This window comes from Apis mellifera, linkage group LG2 (assembly GCF_003254395.2).
Source record: "Apis mellifera strain DH4 linkage group LG2, Amel_HAv3.1, whole genome shotgun sequence".
Lineage (NCBI taxonomy): Eukaryota > Metazoa > Arthropoda > Insecta > Hymenoptera > Apidae > Apis > Apis mellifera.
In genome coordinates, this window is record NC_037639.1 from 15134572 (window position 1) to 15161335 (window position 26764).

The 26764-nt window shown below is 32.0% G+C and overlaps 4 protein-coding genes and 1 long non-coding RNA gene across 13 annotated transcripts; 3 read left to right on the forward strand and 2 right to left on the reverse strand.

Moving 5' to 3' along the window:
- Positions 1-952: 952 nt before the first annotated feature.
- Positions 953-16551, reverse strand: LOC724299 (peripheral-type benzodiazepine receptor-associated protein 1). 8 transcript variants are annotated; one of them, XM_026439217.1, is made up of 17 exons: positions 16094-16551; positions 12881-13015; positions 11599-11912; positions 11339-11519; positions 10730-11182; positions 10282-10591; positions 9571-10157; positions 9347-9473; positions 8192-8400; positions 7551-7955; positions 6942-7467; positions 6638-6847; positions 6359-6567; positions 6052-6279; positions 5687-5948; positions 3395-3645; positions 953-1920 (listed from the first exon to the last, which is right to left on the reverse strand). In XM_026439217.1, the coding sequence occupies exons 2-17, from the start codon at positions 12911-12913 to the stop codon at positions 1396-1398; spliced, it is 4830 nt and encodes a 1609-aa protein (XP_026295002.1). In that variant the 5' UTR covers positions 12914-13015; positions 16094-16551; the 3' UTR covers positions 953-1395. The 8 variants fall into 8 exon arrangements, with proteins under 8 accessions (XP_026295002.1, XP_026294999.1, XP_026294998.1 ...); XM_026439214.1 differs by having other exon boundaries at positions 12881-13033; XM_026439213.1 differs by having other exon boundaries at positions 12881-13173.
- On the forward strand, positions 13253-15451 carry LOC107964046. Its single transcript, XR_001702160.2, has 3 exons — positions 13253-13899; positions 14483-14656; positions 14741-15451. It is a non-coding gene; the product is annotated as an uncharacterized LOC107964046 (long non-coding RNA).
- Positions 16552-18715: 2164 nt separating the features above from the next.
- LOC724341 (endoplasmic reticulum resident protein 29) lies at positions 18716-20667 on the forward strand. Its single transcript, XM_006568810.1, has 4 exons — positions 18716-18824; positions 18897-19159; positions 19627-20025; positions 20159-20667. Exons 2-4 carry the CDS (start codon positions 19064-19066, stop codon positions 20393-20395), a joined length of 732 nt encoding a protein of 243 aa, XP_006568873.1. The 5' UTR covers positions 18716-18824; positions 18897-19063; the 3' UTR covers positions 20396-20667.
- Positions 20668-21033: 366 nt separating this feature from the next.
- On the reverse strand, positions 21034-22455 carry LOC412315 (ran-specific GTPase-activating protein). 2 transcript variants are annotated; one of them, XM_006568809.3, is made up of 4 exons: positions 22300-22455; positions 21869-22026; positions 21505-21791; positions 21034-21421 (listed from the first exon to the last, which is right to left on the reverse strand). In XM_006568809.3, the coding sequence occupies exons 1-4, from the start codon at positions 22309-22311 to the stop codon at positions 21117-21119; spliced, it is 762 nt and encodes a 253-aa protein (XP_006568872.1). In that variant the 5' UTR covers positions 22312-22455; the 3' UTR covers positions 21034-21116. The 2 variants fall into 2 exon arrangements, with proteins under 2 accessions (XP_006568872.1, XP_395776.1); XM_395776.5 differs by having other exon boundaries at positions 22297-22451.
- A 475-nt stretch (positions 22456-22930) lies between these two features.
- Positions 22931-26755, forward strand: LOC409430 (serine/threonine-protein phosphatase alpha-2 isoform). Its single transcript, XM_392943.7, has 5 exons — positions 22931-23167; positions 23905-24036; positions 24118-24348; positions 24427-24755; positions 24925-26755. Exons 1-5 carry the CDS (start codon positions 23113-23115, stop codon positions 25165-25167), a joined length of 990 nt encoding a protein of 329 aa, XP_392943.3. The 5' UTR covers positions 22931-23112; the 3' UTR covers positions 25168-26755.
- The last annotated feature ends 9 nt before the right edge of the window (positions 26756-26764 follow it).

A 26764-nucleotide genomic window follows, 5' to 3' on the forward strand; every position in this document is an offset into this window, starting at 1 on the left:
CCCTATTGTAAATGCTTCTTGACATTTTCATGTCGATTTCTTGACATCATTTCACCTTTGTCTTATACAACGATTTATTTATTTTAAAGTCCTGCTCAAGTATAACAAGGAGCTACTTTCCTGTTTATTCTTTACGAATGATCCACTTGCATTACGTTACGTCTATTTGGTTATTGTTATAATCACATTTTTACTCGTTTCTTTTTTTGTATTTGTCTAATATCAACGTAAAATTTGATCACATACTTTGAAAAGAGAAAATTATATATTTATCGTGCCAAGAAAAACGAAGAAAGGAAAAAAATAAATAATAGATAATAAATAAAGAACAAGATATTGTAAATACGTCATATGTACGTCACGTTTTGATATTTAATTTTCTAAAATATTTTGCTGCGAAGATCAATCGTCTAATAATAAAAAAAAAAGCCTCTTTTAAAGCGAGATTTTAACAGCTTCTAAAATCTAATGTAATCTAAACTATAAAATTAAGTAATTCTATTTCCCTCTTGTTTTCGATTCTCACTACTTCTTTACGTATACATATAGATAAAATATTAACGATCTAACCTATAATCTTATAATAAGAATAATTACTTCATTAAACTAATTGACGAGTAATTTTTTTAATATAACGAACTGATTAATATACTAAAAATTCGATTATTTCTGTCCCTGTATTTTATTATTTTCGATTTTATTTTTTTATCTAATATTTACCATCACGATATAAAATTTCATTATTTCATTTAAACTACGTGACATCAAAACAATTTTATAATCTATAAGAAAAAAGAAGAAAAGATAGAAGTAAAAACGAGAAGATAAAAAATTAAAAGAAGAAAAAAATCTAAAAAAAGAATTATTCGTTATTTTTAGGATTCTTTGCTTATATTCTCCGATGAATACGAATAATTAATTAATCGTACAACTTTCTCGAACAATTTTCGCGAAAGATATCAAAATGCAAGCGAACATTCTTCTTTTTTTTTTTTTTATTTTACTAATACCTATATAGGAAGTTGCACCAACGAGAAAGATTAATAAATATCGGTCTCTTCGTGGGTGAATAGATCTTTTCAATCGAACGATCCAATGATTGCAGGGGGATAATAACAATCGTTATTATTATAGCAGCAGCAACAGCAGCAGCAGCAATGGCAGCACACATTTGTATTTGTTCAGGGATATTCGCGAAGACTTGATCGGACGAGACGCATTCGTACGTTCCTGCCTGTTCGCGTCTCGCTTATTCTCCGCGAACAATATTTCTCCGTAATACTGATTTATGAACAAATCTCTTGATTCTTCGAGCTTTCAGCGACGAATTCACGACAATATGGTAGGGCTGAAATGGAGAAGAAGCGGAGCTGGCGACACGGGCAAGGTAATCACTCACTTGCCTAATCCGAATTTCATGAAAATCAGTTCTTTCCCTTTCGACAGGATATCGCCGCCAGCGCTCGCACCGGCCATCTCCGTGAACTTTTGCATCAGATTCGGCCCTGTACTTTGCTGCTGTTGCTGCTGTTGTTGTTGTTGTTGGCCTTGCGTGGTATTCGGTTGCACCTTTGCTTGAGGCGTCGGCAACACTGTCGGTATTCCTCTCATCGGCTTACTCGTGCTCTGACTGCTTTGCATCGAGGAAGCCTGATTCTGTTGGGAATACGGTTGATTCGGTTGCTGTTGTTGTTGCTGCTGTTGAGGCTGTTGCTGTTGGAATTGTTGGCCTTGGGGGCCGAATCCTGCGCTTTGCTGTTGATATCCTTGGTTCTGTTGCTGATAACTTTGGTTCTGCTGATTTTGCTGTTGTTGTTGATACGGTTGATTTTGTTGCGGATAGTCTTGTTGTTGTCCAAGGCCCTGCATACCTCCTGGTAAATTACTACCACGATTGATCACGCCTCCCCTCCCCTTCCCCTAAAAATTAAAGTGAGACAAATTAATGGATAATAAACTTTAAAAAAAATTTAAATTTCTGGTACGTATACGTTTCTCAAACATTCTGGACCAGCAAGTGTGTTAAAATGTTGTAGTTAATTGTTTCAAGTAGTATCCGATATCCTGAAAGGTTTAAACAAATTTTTATTCTAAAGATACAGATAATTTTTTTTTTTAAAGATAACATTGTTCGTTTAACATTGTACTATTTAACTGAACATTAAAATTTATTGTTTCATACACTTATTGTTTAATAATGATATCTCGCTTCTTCCTACTACATTGCTATTATGATTGTTATGATAAATAATGCATTTGTACTATGTAATATAAATGTTGACACATTGTTACCTAAATGAAGAGACAAAAATATGAGAATTCTATATATATATATATATGTGATTGATTAACATTTTGGTAGCGATTCACTTAAAAATCTAATTGATTGTTACTTTTTGATCGTATGATGTTGACCTGTAAAATGTTGAAATTTTACTGAAATTTTATGAGATTGAAATGAATATGTGTTAAAAAGAATTGTGCGGAACGGAAGCGAAAATGAATAATGATTGAAGCAGAGAAAAAAAGAGAGCTGAATGGAAAGACGAGGAATCTTTAATTACTGAAGAAGCATAATTCATTGCAATTTACGTTTAATTCGTGCAATTTACGTATTCGCTAATATACATGCTTAATTGCCTATTGATTAAAAGCATTTAATGATAAGCTTCGATATACTACGATTTTTTTAACGCAAACATTGTTATTTAAATGTTATTATGCAAATTCATTTTTATTAATATTAAGTCAAAAATGTTAAAAAAATTCGTATTTTTTTAATACAATTTACCAAATGCGAATCCCAGTATCAAAGAAATGAAAATCATTTCCTTGAATGGTGATTTTTTAAAAAAAAATTTTACAATTTTTTTTTTCCTTATACAATTGTAAAATTTTTAACTTATTAAAATTACTGTTAGAAGCTGTGTCAATATTTCTTGAAAGACATCATACATATCTATTGAAAAAAAGATTCATCAATAGGCTTGTATGTTATGTAAATATATAAATTTTAAGTGACCTTCTAACAATATATCATAAATATCAAACATTTGTGTTAAAAAATATTGAATATCGTATTGAATATCATTAATTGATCAATCCTCTAGAATTGTTAAATAATTGCCATTAGGAACATACCTGAATCATTGAACATTTTTTTAATCCTTAAATTGTTAAAAGCCATTGGACTCTTTGGGTTTTTTTTTTCATTTGTGAAAGAAAAGTAATAGAAAAAAACTAAAGGATAAGTGGAAAAGTAGCCAGTAATCAGTGAATTGAAACAAAGAAGAGCAAAAGAAGTTCGGACAGTTTGAAAGATTTGCGACAAGAAGATAGAAAGCATGGCGAAAAGCGAAAGTGAAAACTTCTGGATAGAGAGCAGTGAACTCACCTGTTGTTGAAGGTGGGGTGGTACGGGACCTTGTTGATGGGCACCCATAGGTGTGGGCCCATGTTGATTGGACGTGGTTACAGTCGTGTAGCTGTGGTGATTCGCTTGTTGGTACGCTAGATGCGGTGGATTGTTTTGTTGATGTTGGAGTTGATGTTGTTGGTTGTTCATTAGTGATGGTTGTTGTTGTTGTTGTTGTTGTCTAGAGTCTAAGTGACAGACAGGGACAGACACAGGCACAATGCAGGCATCTAGCAACAGAGAAGAGAACAAGACCGTGTTGTCATTCATGGCACATTTATACCTTCTAAATGGACATTTAGACACGTAGCCGATCATGCCAAGTAATATTTCTTTATTTTAAAATTTTGAAACTTGTCTTTTTCTTTTCCCTTTCACACTCCCTTTTCTCTATCGTGTATGAAATATCATTATGATTTATATGAAATGATTTATATTATGAAATCATATCATATAAAATATCTTTTTTTTTTTTGTATATTTTCATTCTTTTCTTTCAATATAGAAAAAACAAAAAATTTTGAATTACTTGGCAAAATCTGGACTTGCGTATATTAAATTTTTCTCGCGACTTTATATTTCAAGACACGAAATCTGATAAAATATATCGTATTAATAATCCAAAACGAGTTATCGAAAAAAAAGATTGTTTAAATGTCTAAATGGCCAGCATGACAACACGACACGAACGACAATCATGTGACACGACGACCATCGACCAGTTCAGGCACACAGAAACATATTATGTCATTATATATAGAATACACGCAATAGTTATATACATACATGTATATATATATATATATATATACATATATACTTCATATACACATGCATATATATTATATATGTATATATATGTATATAGCGTAAATATAATACGTATATATATATATATATATATATATGTCGTAGAGGAAAAAGATAGGCATGTAAAAAAGTAACGGAGCTGTAAAGTGCTCGGAAACAAAAGATACGAATATAATACATACGTAAATATTTCATACATACATATATGTATATGTATGCATTTGTATTTAATAGAAACACTGAAAGCAGCTTAGTGTTTTATCGTATATATACATATATATACTATATATAAATATGTGCGTATATATATATATGTATATATATATATATATACATATATATATGTATACATATATGTATAAGTAGATAGATATTTAGATAGATAGATAGATAGATAAATAGATAGAAAGATAGATAGATAGATAGAATGATAGATAGAGAGATAGATAGATAGATAGAGAAAGAGATAGATAGATAGAGAGATAGATAGATAAATAGATAGATAGATAGATATATAGATAGATTGATAGATAGATTGATAGATAGATAATAGATAGATAGATAGATAGATAGATAGAGATATAGAAAATTATTTTGCATATGGCAATACACGTGTTCCTAAAAAGATTTGCAGATACAAAATATGTAGCTTTCACACACTGCGCGAACATTAATCTCATTATCGGACTTTATATTGCGATAAATTAGTACGAGTTCCTATAATCTTGTGTATATTATCGAAATGCTATTTTAAAATAATTCCCTGAAGAATAAATGCACCTGATGACTTACTAGAATGCCTTATAGAAATAGTTGATACGTTGCTTTACCCTGTATTGCAATTTCTCAATAAATTTGCAAGATAGGTATGTCCCTAAAAATAGTAATAAGTTTTGATCAATGACTTGATTGGGCTTTGCAAGATCGATCAATCATAAACTTGTGTGACCCTTCTGCCTGTCGTCTGGCACATCTAATTTCGTGTCTTGTGTTGCTTGCTGTTTGTATGTTTTTTTTTTCTTTCTTTTTTTTTTTTCTATTCACACTGACGTCCAATTATTTTCCAGATTTTCTTTCCTTCTTCTTTTCTTCCATTTTAAAAGCAATATTATAGTAGTACTCGTCATCGTTTAGATATTCAAGCAGATTAATTCATGTTGGTTGAATATATGGCGCCAGTGTGAATTTATTGCAACTCCTCGAGCCAGTGCTTTTTATCTTCGTAGAAATCTTTCTCGTTTCGATCCTGCTTATCACTGCGTTCTAGTTTCTGCTGCTCGTTTATTCTGTCATTTCAAATTTAGCTTCTTTTCTCTCTTCAGAAAGTTGAAAAATATTGAAAAATTATAAAAATTTCAGTTACTTCGTGTACATGGCTTGAGGAGCTATTTATATCATAATTCGCGGCATCGTAGTGAATAATATAACGATAAAAAAAGATAATCAATTAAAAACTTTTACCTTTGCCTCGTCGATGACCAGTAGGAGGTGGTTCTCGAGGCGGAGGAGGTGGTCCTCTGACTCCTGGCCCTTGACTTTGTCCTGGTGGTCTCCTATTTCCTGGAGGAAGTTGTCCTTGTGGCGGTTGATCAGGAGCTTCAGTAAGGAAGTTGCTTGGAACTAAACCACGCACCCCATTTAATTCACCCATATAAAATCCATCATCATCTAGGTCACCATAGACATAGATTTCATTTCCAGTTTGGAATGCCAATTCCACTTGCTACAGAATTAAAATATATTAAAATACATAAATAAATTGAACTTTCTAATTATTATTAATAAAATTATAAAATAATATCTATTTGTTGTAAAACATAACTTACGGAATCAACATTAGGAGATAATTCATGAGGATCATAGTCATAGAGTGCTATCATTTTCTTCACAGGCATACTAGCATAAATATCTCCCCATCTTCCTCTCCTTCCTAGCTGCCCTTGCCCAGGCTGATTTTGATCTTTAATTTCTTCAACCATGTTATAAGGAACATACCCTCGTCTACCGTGACACTCTCCCCAATAAAATCCATCCGCATCTTTTTCGCCGTACACCTATTAAATTAATTTACATATTATATATATATAAGTTAATATTTCATAACGGAAAATTGCAATAACTTCTCGTAAAGACCTTAATAGTATCACCCTCGGAGAAGGGCAATTCTTCTTCACAAGCGTCCGGATTAGGTGACATTCTTTTCGGATCATAATCAAATAGGGCAATAAACCAACGTGTTCTTTTGTTCATTTGTTGAGCGCTACTTGACGAATGGCCCGCACCACCTTGGGCTTGCATTCCTCGTCCTCCACGGTAGCTAGAAGCCCTACCTCTTTGACTTCCTATCCCGCAAAATAAATGGAACATGAATAAATCATGACAGACAAATATTTGAAATATTTCTATACGAACCTGGTTGATCGTAATAAGGATCTTGAGGCCTACCAGCAGGACCACCCATTCGTCCTGGTCGATGCGTCCCAGGAAGCCCTTGTTGCCCTATTTGAGGTCCATATCGATGTTGATTATGATGAAGCGGCATACCTCTACCTCTACGTGACGGATCATCTTCCTCGCTGTAATTCGCTTCGCTTGCCGAATCTTTGGTGATTTCTGGAACTCCTAAATAGTAATGTGTGCAAAATTTTAAAACTTTTAATAGAGTAACTTAATATAATCTAAATACAAAAAGAAATCAAATTTTAAAAATCCTTACCCATCTGGGACATGCTTTGCCCAGGATAAATTTCTTTATCAGATAAGTTTTCATCAGTCTCAATAATAACTTGGCCATGAGCGTCAACCCTGGTGCCTCCGTGCCTTCTTATATGAGAAGGTACAGGAGTCGATGGATATCTTTGACCTACACCTCCTAAACGATGCCTACTCGGATCATCTGGTTGTCCGGTAGCGGTGGGTTGCGGTTGTCCTTGATCTTGCATGTGCGTAGACCCATGTTGCAAATGAGTCGCGGTTCCACCACGAAGAACGCTACAAGGAATAGCAGTAGCACAACTATCGCCCGATTGACTTTCCCTGCTTTTTGTCCTGACCGTGATGTGCTTGGGATTCAAACCCATAAGTTTGTGTATATCCACCAAAGCATGGTCACCGGTGGGGCTGTCTACGTCGGTGACCTTTTTTCCATCGGCATACACCGCGTAACCGGTGACGGCCGAACCGTTTAGGGCAACAGGCTGCCAGGTCACTAGCAAAGTGCCGTCCTGCGGTCCAGCCTCCACCTATTGCAAATATAATGTATAATTATTTATCGAAATGTGACATTAATTGTAATATAGAAGAAAATATCGAAACAATTGTTAACCTGGATATCGACCGGAGGATCAGGTAATCCTTTGGGTAATGTTTTGAAATGGACATGACAGGCTAAATTGTTTGCCGTTTGGGTATTTTGGTCCTCGAAATGCGTCGCCCTCAGATTCTTTGCTTTCACGGTTACCCTATAGATTGTCGAGGGAGCTAAACCGGTAATCGTGTGTCTATAAACACCAGGCTTCACCGTCCTAACCTCCACGTTATTCACACAAACCACGTGTTGATGATTGCTATTGCTCGGCATCCAAGATATGACTGCACTAGTGGCGGTTACGTTCGATGCCTTGACAGCGGTTGGGCCCAAAGCGACATCTTTACCAATTACCATCGTACAAGCGGCATCGCGAGACGTTCTTCTCGAGTGTGTCACTGAACGTACGCTTATTCTGTGTGGCTATATTATTAATTAAACGAAATCAAATAATCTGACAAATTTTTACGTTCAATTATATACATCGTTATATAAATCTCGCATTTTCCTTTTTTGTGAAATTGATACGATTACAAACTGACATAAAACATTCTCAGTTCTATTATAAAAAATTATATTTCTCTATCTATCTATACAGCTAATATCATAAACAAATATATCACTTTAAAAAATGACAATTTATTTTTTTTTTTACGAACCCTAGTAGAATCAACTCCTTCGACCAACGCTCTGGTTCTCTCCGTTGCTTTGACGGTAACCTTCAACACTCCGTCCACGTAGACGTGATATGATTCCAATTGGTGAGTATTTTCTGGCGCCGTCCAACCGATTAAAACGCTCTTGTTCAACTGCCGCTCGAGAGTGAGGTGCTGTGGCGCCGGAACTAGGTCCGAAAACAGGTAGACTTCTTCAGGAAAAAAAGACAAGACAAGCCTAGCTGTAGCTAAAAATCTTTCACTATCTAATTCTCTAAGTCCATCCAGCCTAAGTCCATCCAATACTCAACACAGTGCAAGATTCCGTTTACGTCTTTCATCAAGAAATTAGAATATTTACCTTAACTCTCAAACAGAGAGAGACAGAGAGAGAGAGAGAGGAGACCATTCTTTTTAATCTCTACAAAGATTATAACAACATGCACATATGTTCTACTTTCAAATAGCATTGTTGAACAGCAAATTTATTAATTAATAATAAATAAAAATTATAATTAATAACGTAATAAAAATTATGTATTCTACAAGACAATTAATTAAATTTTTCTTATCTCGAGGAGCATAGAAACATAGAAAATATTGCATACATATGTGTATATAATATACAATACATATACCTTGTTGAATCACGTAAGAAGGGGTTATTGAGAAGAAGCATTCTATGTACTTGGAAGAGCTGCACGAAGATATGTTGAAACAAAAAAACTTAATACTACAATGTCATCATCACATAAAATAGAAAATATTGATATCAACATATTAATTTTCACAAATTTACAAAATCGCTAATTGTTAGAGGGTAAGTAAAAAAAAAAAAACGTTTCGTTGTACAAATACTTATCAAGCATGGAGTTTTTTTTACAAATTCGTTTAAACATTTAAATTAAATTCAAAATTAACTTTAAATTATATTTAACATCTCGAGTTGGTGAAGCAAACATTAAATAAATATTCTACCATTCTAAAAATACGATGCGACTATTTATATTCATATAAAATGAATAAATCACATATATCGTAACTTTCACGCTGTTTACAATTATAATAAACATACTACATCTACTATTTTATCACGATCTACATGCTTGAAAATGAAAAAAAAAGAAAATCAAACATGTAAAACGAAAACGTACTAACCTGGTGGCTCTTGTTCGTCCTCCTCCGCGATATTATCGAGCTCAGCGTATGCAGATAATTCGGCTTGTCGATTCCGATTACCTTCCTCCAGCGCCGCTAACTCTAAATCGATATCCTGTAAATAACACTAAAAGGGGAAAAAAAAAAAGAAAAAAAAAAAAGAAATCATAATTAGCCATGTCTCTGTACAAGAGGCGCAATAAAATTTATCCTAATAATCTTACATTGCTCACTTGGGGAATATTAGTCGAAGCTGAATCATCGACGTCCCTGAGGCCGAGAACAGCTTGGTGGAATTCTAATAAATCGTCACCGATCAATTTCTGAACAAAATTAGCTGGAACAAGGCCGCGTCTACCATCAAGAGTTTCCGCATCTAGGAAACCATCCTCGTCCGGTTGCCCCCACACAAGTAAATAATCGCCACCTTGAACGGGCAACTCTGCTTCAGGATTCTCGTTTGGGGAATGCTGAAACGGCTCGTAAGTGAAACGAGCGATATAGACGTAGCATCGCCCTTTGCCGGGTATATCCAGCATATCCACCTGCCCCTCGGCCACGATATTGTCATTTGTCAGTCGATCTAAAGGATTTGAAAGTATACTACTAGGTATCTTTGGCATCTGCCTTGAGCCAAGGAAGTGATGGCCCGTCGTAGAGGGCGCTGTAGGCGAACTGGCGCGTAAACTTTGTTGGATCTGTTGAATAATGGCTTGCTGCTGAAGTTGGTTAGCTTGGGATTGCGCTGAAAGTTGTTGCATCGCCTGAAGGGGGTCGCTTATCGCTTGTAACAAGCCTGTCGATGTGGTTCCTAAAGTGGGATAAAGAAGAGAACGATTTTTTTTATATAGATTTTTAGAAGAAAAAAAATAAAATAAAATAAAATAACGAAGAAGAAAATTCGTTTCCAGAAAAAAAAAAAAAAAATTTGTTACCTGAAGACACGCCCGATGTGCCAAAAGCATTGGTCCCGACGGTAGAGTAGGTCGATCCGCTGGTAACGAAACTGCTCTGTACACTCGAGAAGGGAAGAGCGGATTGTGGTACGTTGGTAAGCGCGCCCAAAGTTGAATGAAAGGTGCTCGTCGAATAAGGTGGTAACGAGGACAACGTTGTTTGGGGAATACTCGTCTGTGGAACGGAAAAGTTGTGATGCGATAGTTGGGTACTGAAGCTACCACCCGCCCCCGTACTATAGGTTCCATTCGGATGCGATGTAATGGATAAACTTGGATACGTCGTTGCCTGTATATACGGATCGATATTAGTCTCATATGATATAATAATATATACAAATATAAATAATATACTAATAATATACAAATATATAAAAATAATGAAAGATTCGACAGAAAGAATAATTCTGAATAACCTCATCCATACCTGTTGATTTCCATTCAATTGAAAACTTTGGCCGGTTTGCGTGGCCGGCTGCGAGTAATGAGGTATTATGCTTTGGCTAGATGATGTCAGGTACGTAGTAGAGGCCGGATGTTGCGGTTGTTGCTGTTGTTGCTGTTGGAGCGGCTGCTGATAGGTTTGCGTATGCGGATAACTCTCCTGATACTGATTGCTCGTGTAATGGGTGTGCGTTTGTTGTTGCTTCTGTTGTTGCTGTGTTTGCAGAACACTTTGCGAATGCGTGCTCTGTAACTCGGTGTGGCTCAGTTGAGGTTGTTGGTACTGTTGAAGCTTCTGTTGGAAAACTGGTTGCGATTGGCTGGTAGAGAGCGATGGCGCTGGTGGTATCGGTTCGCTGTAGTAAGGCGGCCCATTTGGAGTCAGTGGTGGACAACCAGGCATCATTGGCGTTAATGGCATAGGTGAACCTGCGTACTGTTTCGAACATTCCAGATCACTTTCGTCTCCATAAAATGAAGAAGAGAGGGGAGATATATATAATATAATATAATATAATATAATATAATAATATATAATATAATATATATATATATAGAGAGAGAGAGAAAATAAGAAAAATTATTGACATACATGACTCATTTGGGTTGGCATTCCTAGGCTCAGAGCATGTGGATGAGGTGGGTGTTGATGTTGGCCGAGATTAGGAAGATTTTCTGAGCTGGATCGCAAAATATGACCCTGTGTGACGGAGGGTTGTTGCGTGGTAATCGTTCCTCTGGTATGATCCAAATCGTGTATCATTCTGTTTGCACTGTTTCGTGGGTTAAAATGATATTCAAAACAATTGAAAGAGAAATTGATTGAAGGGACGGACGTTTCGGGGAACGTACCTGTTATCTTGTTCTATCTTCGCTATTATTCTATCGATTTCAGAGCCAGCCGGAGGCCAAGTGGTTGGAACCGAATGGCCAACCATAGGCCCTCTGCTTCGCGCACGTCTAAGACTTGTTAATTCCAATGATAATTCTTCGTGTCTGACCATCTGCAACTCTGTCTTCTTTTCGAGCTCCCTTATCTTCGATTGCAACGCTTCAACCGATTCCGGCCCTTGGTATCGTCCTGCTATCTTTTCCCGCAATTGATTCTGTGCTTCTGCATGTTGACGCTCCAAGTCCGCCTTTCGAGCTTCTGTTTCACGCATTTGCTGAAAATATGATCCATCGTTTCGTGGGTATATTTTTAAAAATATTTTTCCTTTCTTTTTTTTTTTTTTATTCTCTAAAAATTTAATCTTCTTTCGAAAAGAAAATAATTATTATTCGTTAATTAAAAATCATCACTCAAGCACGAAATAATGGAAAGAGTATGATATAAATAAATGATTGGTTATAAGCGAGTTTATTAATCGTGGATAGAAGAAAAAAATTGAGACGTATCAATTATCGATATTGGTTTCTGTCATTTTCTGATATGGATAAAAATGTGGAAAAAAATATGACCGTCAAACGTTACGTTTTAATATTTGCGGCTGAGGATAGGAAGCCACCTTTAATTTAACCGGAAGGGACGGGAGTGATGATCCATGACGAGAATCACCCTCGCTCGATATTAATAATGAAAGAAGCCTTTGTATTCTGAATGCCTCGAAGGAAGGTACCAACCGAACTTAAACTAGACGCAAACGCTTGTTTGCTCCCCGAAAACCGCCTAATAGTTGAAAAACTGTATAGTCGAAAGGAGAGGAGAGCGATATTGCTAAAATGCAGGTTATCTTTTTTTTCTTTTTAATTAAAACGAATTTTTCCGCTCCGCTCCGTTCAAAATTCGCTTAGAACATCAATATTTAATGGCTGACAAACACCTCGTTGATAAACCGCTTCTCCTTCGATCCTCGAAAACTTATCTTAACCTCGTCACACATATTTTCATGTATGATCATTACGTGCCCATTACATATTTCCATACGTAATTAATTTGTCATGTTGTTGCGCAAAAATGAGAATTTTTATTTTCGAATGAGAAAAAAAAAAGAAAGTTTTAAATTTTATAACAAAATTATACGAACAAAAGAAAGAAAAAAAAAATTAAGGTTGTCTAAGAGAGCGACTCAGAGGTAAAGAGGAGACGAAATATAATAAATATTTTTTGAGAAAAAATTTTGGCGAGACTCACCTCGAGAATAGATTCAAGAACTGCGTCCTGCATGATGGTGGTTTTCGTGGAGGTGGTAATCCCGACAGCAGATCCGGTATCCTGCAGCTGCGGAGCCTGAGGTGCCGTGGAAGCGCCACCTCCAACACCACAGCACTGCAACATCCCTGAAGTCTGAAACCCTCGCCCGTCTTTATCACGGCCAGTCCCTATCGATCTACCGTGTATCTAGGAGCTATCTTAATTAATTGGCGGCTTTTGCGGGGCCTGCCAGGCTGCACACGACGATCCCACGATTAGGCGTATTCAATTCTCTGGATGCGAAAAGGAATTCTTTTTTCATTGCGCCCCCACGATACCCTCAGCCCCCTTAGGTATGTGAATCGACTGAAAACAGCCGGTCACTCTTCTTGCACATATAACCGTGAAAAAAGATACTTTTCGCATTCAACCCTCTGTATACCGCAACAACAACGGCTACTGTACAGTATATAAGTCTACAATCCTAGATATAGAATATTTCTCTTTTCTATCATTGTCAACAATTGATATTAATCGATAATATATATATTTATTGGTTGATATATAGAGGATTAAACGGAAACAAGAATCGGCATGCCAACATTCGTCGCGCTCTATTAAAAAAAACCACGGCAACGTTGCAACGATTCCGCCGATAATGGCACACGTGCGCGTTCTACGTTATAATTATCGCGATTGCACGTTCTATTGGTTTGAAAAAACGTTCGACGCGCATAAACCGGAGACGGATGAATTCAATAACGAATTACCGATAACCCTGCCACTAAATGGGAAGAAATTCAATCAACGAGATTACTGGCAACAGGTTCTTTCGGAATGTTTTGATCAAAATATATCTAGATACGATCGAATATCGGCCTTTGTTATTACGTTCACGAGCGTAATAAGTTCAAGAACGTTACAACAACAAGTTGTTATGTGTTAAATCTAAGTTTGATGTCGCATTTGTATGATGAACGAATGTAAAAAGTTTTCCGAAGGAAAAGATCTTTTTTGAGGTTAGAAATATTATATATATATTATACGTATAACATGGATGTGTTATTCTGAATTTTTAGAAATAAAAAAAACACTCGTTCTTGTTTCGTTTATTAGATTAGATTAAATAGATTTTTTCTTGTATCAATTTGGTGAAAAATATGTTAAAGTAAAGGTTAGATTTTAATAACGATAAAGTAACAAAGTTAAATTATAATTAGAAAAGAAACCATCGAATACTACGATGAATAAATTTATGATTTATTTTGTGTTAGAAAGTGAAATATGAAAATAAAATATTCGTAGAGAAAATTCAAAAGTAAGAGGAGATTTAAAATCATTTATCGATAGAATTTAACGAAATATATAATATTTTCAGTTATTTTAATCTGTTTTTGCATCATCTTGCGATATATTCAATCTTAATAAAATCTTATTAAATTTATTTTTCGAATCAATTCTAATAAAAATATCCATATGCTTTATTCGAAATTACGAGATAATAAATATATGTTACAAAAAAAAAAGAAGTGTTTCTATTCTTCGAATAATCTATAAATAATCTGTATCATCTTTCAAAACAATTCATCTTGTTTTCGATAGCGGAAGTTAAGAAATTTATTTAATTTCAATATGATGACAACAGCTCAATTTTACCGGTTCTACGTTCGAATAATCCAATCACAGTCAGAAGGGACATGTTAATCCAGAAAAAGTCGAACGCAAATATTAAAACTGTATAGAATATAGCAACCGATATCTAGATAATATGCATAAGTATTATTCAATAAAGCCTCTTTCCTTTTATTTTAATTTGTCTTTTAATCCATAATACTATTTAATGTAATTAATTATCTTTAGAAATTAGAAGAATTTACTATGCTACATCAATTTAATTAAATGATATATATACGATAAGCATAAATATTGATTTGAAAAATATTTATTAATTTTCACGTGACGAAGAAATCATCATTTTTAGGAACGAATATATACTTTATCCGGCGAGAAATATGTTTCAACTTTGCTCACGATACGCAAGCCCAATAGAAACGACAAAGCTAAAGCGCAGAAGTTGGCAGCAAAAAGGCAATTAAACTTGATTCATTGAATAAAAGAAGGATGATGTTTGCAAAAAAAATGCAGCGCGATGAAAATCGATTTCGAGAAAATAGAATAAATAAGAATATATAGAAATAAGAATATATCGAAAGAGCGGACCAATGACTTGGCCTTTCGAAAGGAAAGACACTTGTTTTAAACCGCTTGAGACATGATAAAAATTTCAAAAGGGAAACAAATGAAAGTGACCTCTCGACATTCGGTCGCTGGGAAAGGAAGAGTCGGGGGGCGGTAGTTAAACAGAAAGAAGGAGAGATTCAGAATGAGTTTCTGTCTATGAGTACGGGTCGAGTGGCACGGCACTGCTTATTGATCTCACTACCAATGGTACGTAGTATACATATACACCCGGTGCGCACGGGACATCACTGCACGGCAATACGTAATATATCCACTATCACTATGAACTGCCTACTTGCCATCACCACGAGTAACAGCTATATACGTCGACACAACTAACAGAATATGTTTTTTTACGATATGTCATTATACCAATGACAACCGGTCACCACCGTTGTCTCTGTTTCCAACACTGACACTTCGTTCTTTTCCTCACTAGGCCACGTTTTTCAACATTCCTCCATTTCCTTACTTATTTTACATTATAATACCGAGACGACACGTATATATTTATTTTTCTGTGAGTTGCAACGGTACCGTGTGAATATTCTATTTTTTTTTTTTCGATAATTCGTATAAAATTCGAATGTGAAATCTTTTTTTTTAATCACATGAAATCTCATGAAAATCTCTTTTCTTTCTTCACTCTTATATATATATATATGTGTATATATATTTGCACTTAAGCACTTATATATTCGTCGTAACGAATTTCTCTGATTTTTCTTTAAGCAAAAACACATACGCGCAAGTACTCTTCCATTCTCTCTTTCTCTCGCTCTTTCTCTATTGCTATCTCTCTCTCTCTCTCTTTCTCTCTCTCATTCTCCCTCATTTTCTTACTTTTCAATCAAAACTAACAAACTTCTATTTCCTTTCTTTTTCTCCCTTCCATTCAATCTTATATAAACTCTCGTACTGGCTGTTCATGATGCTTGCTTTCGTTTCTTTCACGAGATGCACGACACTTACGATAACCGAGTCGAAGGGATTGTGGCAGGCCAGGGCTGCTGCTGCTGATGAGCGAACTTCACGGGATTCGCGAGCTTTTTCACTCGGCTATCATCCCGTACAAGCTCCAAGATCTGCTCGGCCGTGGAAGGCAGGCGGCAGGGCTGCTGGAAAACGGGGGAGGAGGTATATTCGCTCGCCCACCGGAGAAAGGGGCAACGAGTGGGGGTAGGCACGGGTCTGGCGGGAGTATAGTTACTTAGAGGGGATAGAGGACCGGGAAAAAGAGAGAAAGAGAGAGAGAGGAGGTAGGGGTGCTGTCACTGGAAAAGCAGCCAGGGGTAGGAACTCCCGTCACCACCAGATATGGGTCACTTTACGATCGATACCGATATAGAACCCCTTCAAAGCTAGGGATCACGAACGATCGCCTACGTCATTTTTACTTTAATATAGCACCTTAACCTATAGTTCTTTTTTTTCAGCTTTTTCAAATTTAAAAAAAAAAAAAAACGAAAGAAAGAAAATAAATAAAGATAATACTTCCGTGATATGATATGTACTTAATACAATATTGATGATTTTCTGAATACAATTTCGAAAAAAATATAGTTTTAATCGGGGAAAATTAAACATGGCGTATTACAACGGCTAGCTCGAGAATTAATACGTACACTTCTTGAAAGTCTAGTGACTTTACAGAAGGGTTTATCTCATAGCTACATGGGGATGTAGCTTTTATAAAAGACCAATCAATACACGTAAGACAATCCACCAATCTTTCTCTCCCTTTTTATTCTTTCGACTATCTTTCTTACTCTTTCTTTTTCTCTTCTTACATACACTCTCCTTGTTACTCCTTCCCCTTTTGACTTTCCTCTCCTCTATTCATCCATCCTCTCTTTCCACTTACCTATATATGTTGTATACTTATATTCACTATATATTCTGTCTCTGTGTTGAATCTATTTTCTCTCTTTATTCCGTGTATTTTTCTTTCCATTTTATTTTATTTTTCAATGAATATATAAACATCATCTAGCGTGGGTTTAAATATCATCCGGACTGGATGAGGAAAAAAAGATAAAAAAGAAATCAAGCTTTGTAAAATTTTAAATTATTTATTAATTATTAAGATTTTTTTCATTTTTTTCTTTTCTTTTTTTATTTTTAGAATTCGATATAAAACTCTTAACTATTAGGAAAAAATTCTTTTCGAAAGCCATTGTATTTATATAACGTACAAAGTAATCATATTAGTCTTATTAAATTCACACGATATATTTTATAAAATATTATTTCATATTATTATATATTTGTAACTTGTACTATATGTATATAATAAATTGCAATGTGCGAAATATGATGTTATCGATATGTATATTTAAATATCAATAATGACATCAAGAACTGACTTACGTAGTTGGTGTCCAATAGAAAAAAATATGAGAGCAAGAACCTCGTGATAGGCACGGCCCTGACAGAAGCGCAGGCGTCCTTGCGATTGAGTGACGTCATGGGTCTAAGGCACGGGGCGTTATACGCTTATCAATGAACGTACGACGCCTACGGCGGATACCTGTTTTCTAGTAACTAACACCCTCTCTTACCCGCTCTATCTTTGTACCCCATACAGTTTATCCTTCGGTCAATTATAATTTTATAATTTGATTAAATGCCAATTTTAAAAAATTTTTTTAAATATTCATTATTATCCATGCTTTTAAATCATTGCACCTCAATTTTGTACATATTTTTCTCATTTGCAACGTAAATACACAAACATGTCTTACTCATTGAGTAATTTGATCTCAAATCGATTGCGTACTATGATTTTGTTTGAATTGAACAGAAAGAGGTCAAATATGTGTATATTGTTTCAGCTTTTTATACATTATACGTACATATTTACAGTCATATTTTACAAAAATAGAAATATTTTTTGATTCTTTCATAACAAATTTGTACTGAAATATTTCCGTTTTTTTTTATCTTTTTCCTCTTTTTATATTGATTTTGAATATTAAAATTGAACGTAATTAAAAATATTTTTTATATTGTATTATTAATTTTTCTCAATAAATTTTTAATAATTACGCATTCCTTTACAAATATATAATTATACTAATTTTACTTTTTATTTATTTTTTCTTCATATTTTTCGTTCATTCATTATTTACTTTTTCATAATTTTAATGATTTAAAACTATGATATACATTTTATTATTTTGAATTTCAGAAATCGATCAACGATATAAAATAATTGTAATGCTTAAAATTTTATTAAAAGGATTTAATAAATAATATGTTTAATATATTCATATTAAACAATTGTAGAATTCTATTATTATAAACAAGCTGATTCAAGTTTTTTTTCACTGATAATATAAAATATTCTTTTCAATATTAAAATAAATATGTTTTAAAAAATGTTATAAAATGATTATATTAAAAATAAAAAAAATTAAATATTTTTAATTTTTATTAATTAATAAATATCTATAAAAGGAAACAAATATTATATATTTTTTCTAAAATATAAAAGAAGCGTTTTAAAGTGTTTTCTAAATATAGATTATTACAAGTGATATTTCCAATTAAACATCTAAATAAGCAAATAATACTTAGGAAAGTAAGTATATACTGTCCTGTAACGTACGATTTCGTGTCCTTTTCTGATTCGTCAGCGCCAAAACGCCGCATTTGCTTCACCTGTATTTAATCAAGCACATCAAGTACTGTAACATTTGAGGTTATTTTCAAGTAGTAACTAGAAGAAGTTTAATATAACTATTCGGCTCTTTTTACATTTCTCTTCTTTTAGTTACATTTATATATGACCGGTTGCCAACTTTATGAAAACGTGCGATAATCAAGAAGTTAGTTAATACGTAGCGCACATCGCTAAAAGAATTATTTTTACTAAGTTATCGTTTCTTGAATGATAAGAAGCATCTAAAAAGTTATTGATAGTTTCCTGCCGGTTATAACATGCTCTCATCAATTGTAATATTTCTTATTATTGGAATTGCGGCTGCTGAAGACTGCAAAGGATGTGTTTCTCTGGATTCTTATTCCTTTGACAAGGTATTTTATGAATACATCAAAAATGATAAAAAAAAAATGTAATTTTAATTCTTGGATTAGTAGGCTTAAAAAGTAATTATTTGAAAATAAACAAAAATCAGTTATTTTTTTAAATTTCTTTGTTCTTTTTATCTTGTTGATTAGATAATTTGTTGCCATGGTTACAAGACGCTTAGTTACGTCATAGATATATATATATATCTAATATATATATGTAAAATATAGAAATTTATATAATTATTTATATAAATATATTAATTATTTATATAATTATAATAGAAATTATATGTATTAATACATATGAAAATAATATATATTTATACATATTATTTTTTTTTTTTATACAAAGCGAATAATAAATGATTAATAAAAAACATTCGTTTGTTATAAATGTATTATTGATTTAAATATTTATTGCGCAAGTTATTGTATAAATATCTAATAATATTGTAATGTTTATAATATAGGTGATACCGAAATTCAAAGCTGCAATTGTTAAATTTGATGTAGCATTTCCATATGGAGAAAAACATGAACAATATGCGCAAATAGCCGCCGCAACAAAAGATTCTCATGATTTGTTGGTAGCTGAAGTGAGAGTGAAAGATTATGGCAATAAAGACAATTCTGATCTTGCTACTCGATATAAAATAAAGTCCGAGGCTTTTCCCGCTATTCTTCTATTTCTTCAAGGAAAAACAGATCCTATTCTATTCGTTGCAGAAAAAGAAACTGATTTTACCGCGGATAATATAAAACGATTTGTTAAAACAAAGTCTGGAATATATCTTGGTTTACCCGGTTGTGTGGAACAACTTGATAGACTTGCTGAAGAATTTAGGACAAGCGGAGAATCGGAAAGAAAGGTAACATTATATTATATACATAATATATATTTACGTATATGTTTATATATATGTAAATATATATATATATATGTATACAGCATAAATAACAGTTTATAAGTTTATATAATTTTTTTTTTTATATTTTTCGTAGGAAATATTAAACAAAGCTAAAGTCTTTGAAGAAACATTACCCGAAATACAACGCGCTGCGGCAAAAGTTTACGTTAAAACTATGGAAAAAATATTAGAAAAAGGAGATGTTTTTGTTCAAACAGAACAAACAAGAATAGAAGGCATATTAAAAGGGAAATTATCAAATGAAAAGAAACGCACAATGGAAGAAAAACGTAATATCCTTCATTCTTTCTTATACAGAGATGAATTATGAAGAAATTATCATATTATAGTATTATTAAATTTTGTTATACATACTTTTGTAAAAATAGTATCATATTGAAATTGAATAATTAATCATTTTCAAATCCAATATTTTACAATTAATTTTTTATATCATAAAATAACAAGAAAAAGTTGAAGATGTCAATTCTTACTTCAAATCATTCCAATATCTCTACAATTTGTAATGCAAAACTGCAATTTATAATAGTTGTAAAAAAATTGGAAAAATATTTAAAAGAAATAAAATATTTAAAAAACCTATTTCAAATTTTAAAAACAAATATCCTCCTGTAAACATTCAAATTTTAATATTATTTTAATTTCCATGAAATGCGCATGGATATATAAAAATATATATTATAGAAGATGTTTAAAAAAAATTTAATAAAATTATAACCAAGTAAATTTTCAAACATATAGAATTAAACAGTTGTTACTTTTTAATTTCTTATTCCTGTCAGATTTAATATGTGTTAACTTCTTCATCATAGTATAAATGCTAAAATATTCTTCATTAAGAAATCACAGACAACATATAACGATTGTATAAATATTGAAAATTTGTTTAACTCATCTATTAACGTTGTTGTTAAAATATTTCCCTACATTAAATTCACTGATCAAATATTAAACATATGCATAGATGTATGTTTATGTTGGAATGTGCACTTATAAATAACATCTCTAATTCAGAGATGTAAATTTTACTTTTACTTTTTCTCATCCTCAACTTGCAATTGCTCAAGTCCTTTAGACACTTTGTCCATACTTTCTTCATCTTTTACTTGTTTCTCAGAAGTTTCCACTTTTTCATTATCTTTAATTTTTAAATCTCCTTCAGCCAATTTATCTTGTTCTTCATTATCAGTACTTTCACTATAACTTACATCACTAGAAGGTTCACTATCACTCTCAACATGTTTTTCTTCTGCGTTATTTTTTCCAGCATATATCTCACATTCAGATCCCACTATCTTCTTTGCTTTTTCAAATGCTTCTTTCCAAACAGTTGCATCTATAATAAAAAATATCATTAATAATTAGTATTTAAAATGTTTATGTTTTCTATTTATATTTATTCATTAATAATATATTTACTTTCTGCATTTGCAAATCTTATAGCAAGTAGCTCTGGCTTAAGTTGTTCATCTGCATAATCAGCAAGTACACTCCATACCCATGCTCTATCACTACCACAATTAGGTTTCAATTCCATCCAAGGAGTTACAAAATGATTAGCACAAATTTTAAGTGTTTTATCTCTACGCATTACAACTCTTACTGTATTTTTTGTTTTATGTCTTAATAATTTTACTTCTCCAGTACCACGTTCTTTCCATTCTGCTGGATTATTAGAAGAATCATAACGATATAATTTTGCTCTCCTATAAACAATATAAATATATAATAAAATTTACAATATATACATATGTTAATAATTCATAAAAGGATAAGGATTTACATTTTTATCATTTCAACTTCATCTTCTTCATTATTGGAAACTTCTATTAATGGCAAAGAAATTATTGGCTCAAAATGTACATCTGCTTCATTGTTATCTTCATCATTATCTTGAGCTTCACAATTCGCACTCTTTACATCAACATGATCTCCATTTATCTATAAATTAATAAAAAATAATTTATAGATTGAAAAATATAAAAAATTATATAATCGAAGATACTATTAATTCTTAATTGATAAAAATTAAATATTTTTTAAGCGAAATGAAGATACATGAACGATATACTGTTTTGTTTCTAAATAGACGCGACAATATAACCTATAGCGTCATTTGAAAAATTTTAATTAAATAATTATAGTAAATTTATTTATTAATACATTAATAACAATGATATGGGATTATAAAAAACAAAATATTATATTTACCACGTTTTCTGGCATTTTTTATCAGTTTTGAAAAAGAAATTATACAATCACTTGATAAATACCGCCAATTCAACCTGTTTAATAGTAAACCGTGATATTGTATAATAGCCCTCCATGATAATTCATAGGTATATGTTAAGCATTTACAACCACTGTTTTCTATTGTATAAAAAGTACATGCCGAAATATTTTTAGAATATTTTTAATTTAAATAAAATTATTTATAAATGTATCGTTTATGAATTTATTAAAATAAATATTTCAAAAAATGAGATAACTTTAAATGATATAGGGAATTTAACGATAAATTTTATCAGAAAATTTCCCTATATTTAGTTTCATTTATATTTATTTTACTTGAAACCACACATGAAACAAATAATTTATTATATTTAATTATTTCTAATTGTTATACAAATAAATTATTTAATAACTGAAATAAATTTTTTATTTCAATTATAATTGAAAATTATTATTTTATTAATTAATTATCAGAAAATATTAGAATTATGAATTTTTCCTTTTTTATAAAAGTTCACAAATTTAGTATATACACATATTTACGAATATATACATATTACGTTCGATAAATCGAGCGATCGAAATTTATCGAATAAGAAGAGCTCGAACTTGTAGAGGGGGTAAAAGGGAGTGGAGTGCGCGGTTGTCCGGGCGGCCATTGCGGGTACATTGTCCGAAACCGCGAATGCAATTGAGTGCTGTGTGCCACAGTAGTGAAATCCACGAAAATCAAAGGTCATCCCTAAAAGAAGGTACTCCGTGTAAAGCCCGGGACGCGCACAAAACCACGGCCCGATGGCTGAATCTGATAAACTTAATATTGACAACATCATAGCTCGGCTCTTGGAAGGTAAAGCTACTCATTTGCCCTCCTTGAGGGGGGGTGTAATGAGACAAACTGTCGCCCGCGTCACCCTTTGTTATACTTTTTCCATACATATATTTTACAACTCGGATGAATATTTTTTCGAAGATACTATGTCTTTTATCTTTTTTAAACTATTTTTTATCTTCTTCTACTTATCTGTTTTCTTTGATCGATTACGCAATTTTCTTTAAATATAACCGATTTGAAATATTCTAAATGAACTAGCAGTTGCTTGTTTACATAAAATAAGATTAACACTGCGTAATAGAAGTTATTAATTTTCGAACATTTTCGTCAGTATTTTACACGATTACTGCCATGTATCTCGACGTTTTTAATATTGTCTCTCTTTTTCTGTATTATTTGTTTATATATTTTCAAAATATATTAATAAATGAAATTATTATTGAAAAATTTGTTTTAAAATTTTCAATATTACCGTTATAAACAAAAAATTTAATTCCTTATTATAGACAAGTAAATGAATACGTACATATTAGATATTTAATTTATATTTTTCAGTATAGTAATTATTATTTATTTCTTTATTTGAAAGGTTATTTTTTAATAGTATATTAATTATTATTGTTTAAATTAAGTATAAATTTTAATATTTGTTTATATAGTGGAAAGAATAAATTAATAATAATAATAAAAATTATAGAAGATAAATTTGATCAGAGCAAGTATCGTTAAGCAAAGAAACTTTAATCTTTTAGTGCGTGGAGCCAGGCCAGGAAAAAATGTTCAATTGACAGAAGGAGAAATAAAAGGACTCTGCTTGAAGTCACGTGAAATTTTTCTATCGCAACCTATTCTGTTAGAACTTGAAGCACCACTTAAAATATGTGGTAAATTTTAATTTTGTGTTATAATTTAAGTCTTATTTTTTTTATTTGATTAAAATATAAATATTTAAAATTATTTTTAAGGTGATATTCATGGTCAATATTATGATTTATTACGACTATTTGAATATGGTGGATTTCCACCAGAAAGCAACTATCTATTTCTAGGAGATTATGTTGATAGAGGAAAACAGTCTTTAGAGACAATTTGTCTCCTTCTTGCCTATAAAATCAAATATCCTGAAAACTTTTTCTTACTTCGTGGAAATCATGAATGTGCATCCATTAATAGGATATATGGATTTTATGATGAATGTAAGAAAATGCATTTAAATATAATTTATTATTTTGAAATATATAAATATTAATGTTTACATTGTAATATTTACTTAGGTAAACGACGTTATAACATTAAATTATGGAAAACATTTACGGATTGTTTCAATTGTTTACCTGTCGCAGCAATAGTTGATGAAAAAATATTTTGTTGCCATGGTGGCCTTAGTCCAGATCTACAAAATATGGAACAGATCAGACGTATCATGCGACCAACAGATGTACCTGATCAAGGCTTATTGTGTGATTTATTATGGTCTGATCCAGACAAAGATACAATGGGTTGGGGAGAAAATGATCGTGGCGTATCGTTTACATTTGGAGCTGAAGTCGTTGCCAAATTTTTACATAAACATGATTTTGACCTCATATGTCGCGCCCATCAGGTACTTATAGTATACAATATCTTTAGTTTTAATATATTACTTATTAAAATCTTACTTTTTAAATCTAATTATTCAATTTCACGAGATATTAGTAATTTATAAATGATATTTATAATTTTGTGATCTACTGATTAAAAAATTGAAAAATTTAAAAAAAAAAAAATTTTAGGTAGTAGAAGATGGCTATGAATTTTTCGCAAAGAGACAGTTAGTTACCTTGTTTTCGGCACCAAATTATTGTGGCGAGTTCGATAATGCTGGAGCTATGATGTCCGTAGATGAAACTCTAATGTGTAGTTTCCAAATTCTAAAACCAGCCGACAAGAAAAAATTAACGTATGGAGGCTTGAACGCAAATAGACCAGTGACACCCCCGCGAGGTGGTGGAAATAACAAAAGCAAGAAGAAGTGAAGTCCTTAGATTTGTTTCTCATCTTTTTTTTTTTTTTTTTGAATGCAATGTTTAGAACTTTAAAATAACTCCCTTAAAACCCATAGTCTTTTAAGACATTAATTTCCTGTAAGAGAAAAGATGTTATTGTTATTATTTCTCCTAGTATCGCTATTACTATTATCAACGCTATTACCATATTATTTTCGAATTTATTCTTGTATTCCGCTCATACATTAACGATCACATTTTAAGTAAAAAAGAAAAAAGAGAAAAAAAATCTGGAGGGGCATAGTTTGCTAAGCGAAAAAAAAAAAGTTCTTCATTAATAGAACAGTTTAAACCAAAAGAAAAAAGAAGTTATTAAATGAGTGTCTATAAAGAAATTAAAATAAATTCAGTTACTCAAGATTATAGACTAGAAATTCGTCACAGCTATTATGAAATTCTATTAGAAGAATATATTATTCCAAACTGTAAGGAGACTTCTTGGCACGTTGATTCTTGATTCTTTGCTTAATATTTTCCTCGATGTTTTTGTAGAATAAACAATTTAGAGATCATTTGCGATATCACTGATTAAAGAATATGGCATGGTACAATTGATACAATTTAAGAGGCAATTTTATTATGCCATTCCTTGCTTCGATGGCATGCATACTTACCTTATCAATGAGATTATTAATATATTATACATAATATCGAATATAGTGGTTTTTGACGAATATTTTAAATGTGATACGTAAATTTGGCTTTATTACATTTATTCTGTAAATTGCACAAAATTTGTAAGTGACATACAGATACGACTTTCGTAAAGAGACCGTTTTTGTAGAATGTGCTTTTGTAATTAAATTTTTATAAACCGCAAAAAAAAAAAAAAAAAAAAAAGAAATACAGAATGTTTTAGCTGTTCAGTGGAAATCAATTTCAATGAATATTTTTAAAAACAAGAAAAGAAAATAAAAGATAAAAGACTTATGAAAGAATATATGTATATAATATTTATATATCCAATATAATTATGTATATATATATATTCTTTACTTATACCTTATGTATGCCAGAATAAATTTATGACATATATAAAAGTATTGTATTCGTGAAGTTTCATTGGATTCTTCATGATGCCATTGTGGTTACTAATTTCTGGGAGGAAATTATAGAGCTAATTTAAGAATAGGCTGTAAATGTGTATAATGCAAGTAGCAAAGTTATGCATATATATGTATACATAAGATTCAAAAAAAAAAAAAAAAAAAAACAAGGAATATAAGAAGAAACCCCGATTTGTAAGGATTTTATCATAAAATAATCCCCCTGATATAAACATTAACGGTCCCTTTTTTTGAGAATAATTTCACTAATTTCATGCACATATATTTATATTTTGTTATCAGTCTTGTTCATTCTCTTGACACGTTTTTTTCTCGTGTATCATGTATGTAGATCATAGAACGATTTTTCAGTGATGTCACAGGTACGAATATCGTATATAAGAAGAAATCATTATAAGATTACTGTTCTGTAAAAAAAAAAAAAAAAATCAGCGTAACAAACACCTATCATGTCTGCCTCCCCTTGTACTTGTACATTAATTTCTATCTTATAAATAAAA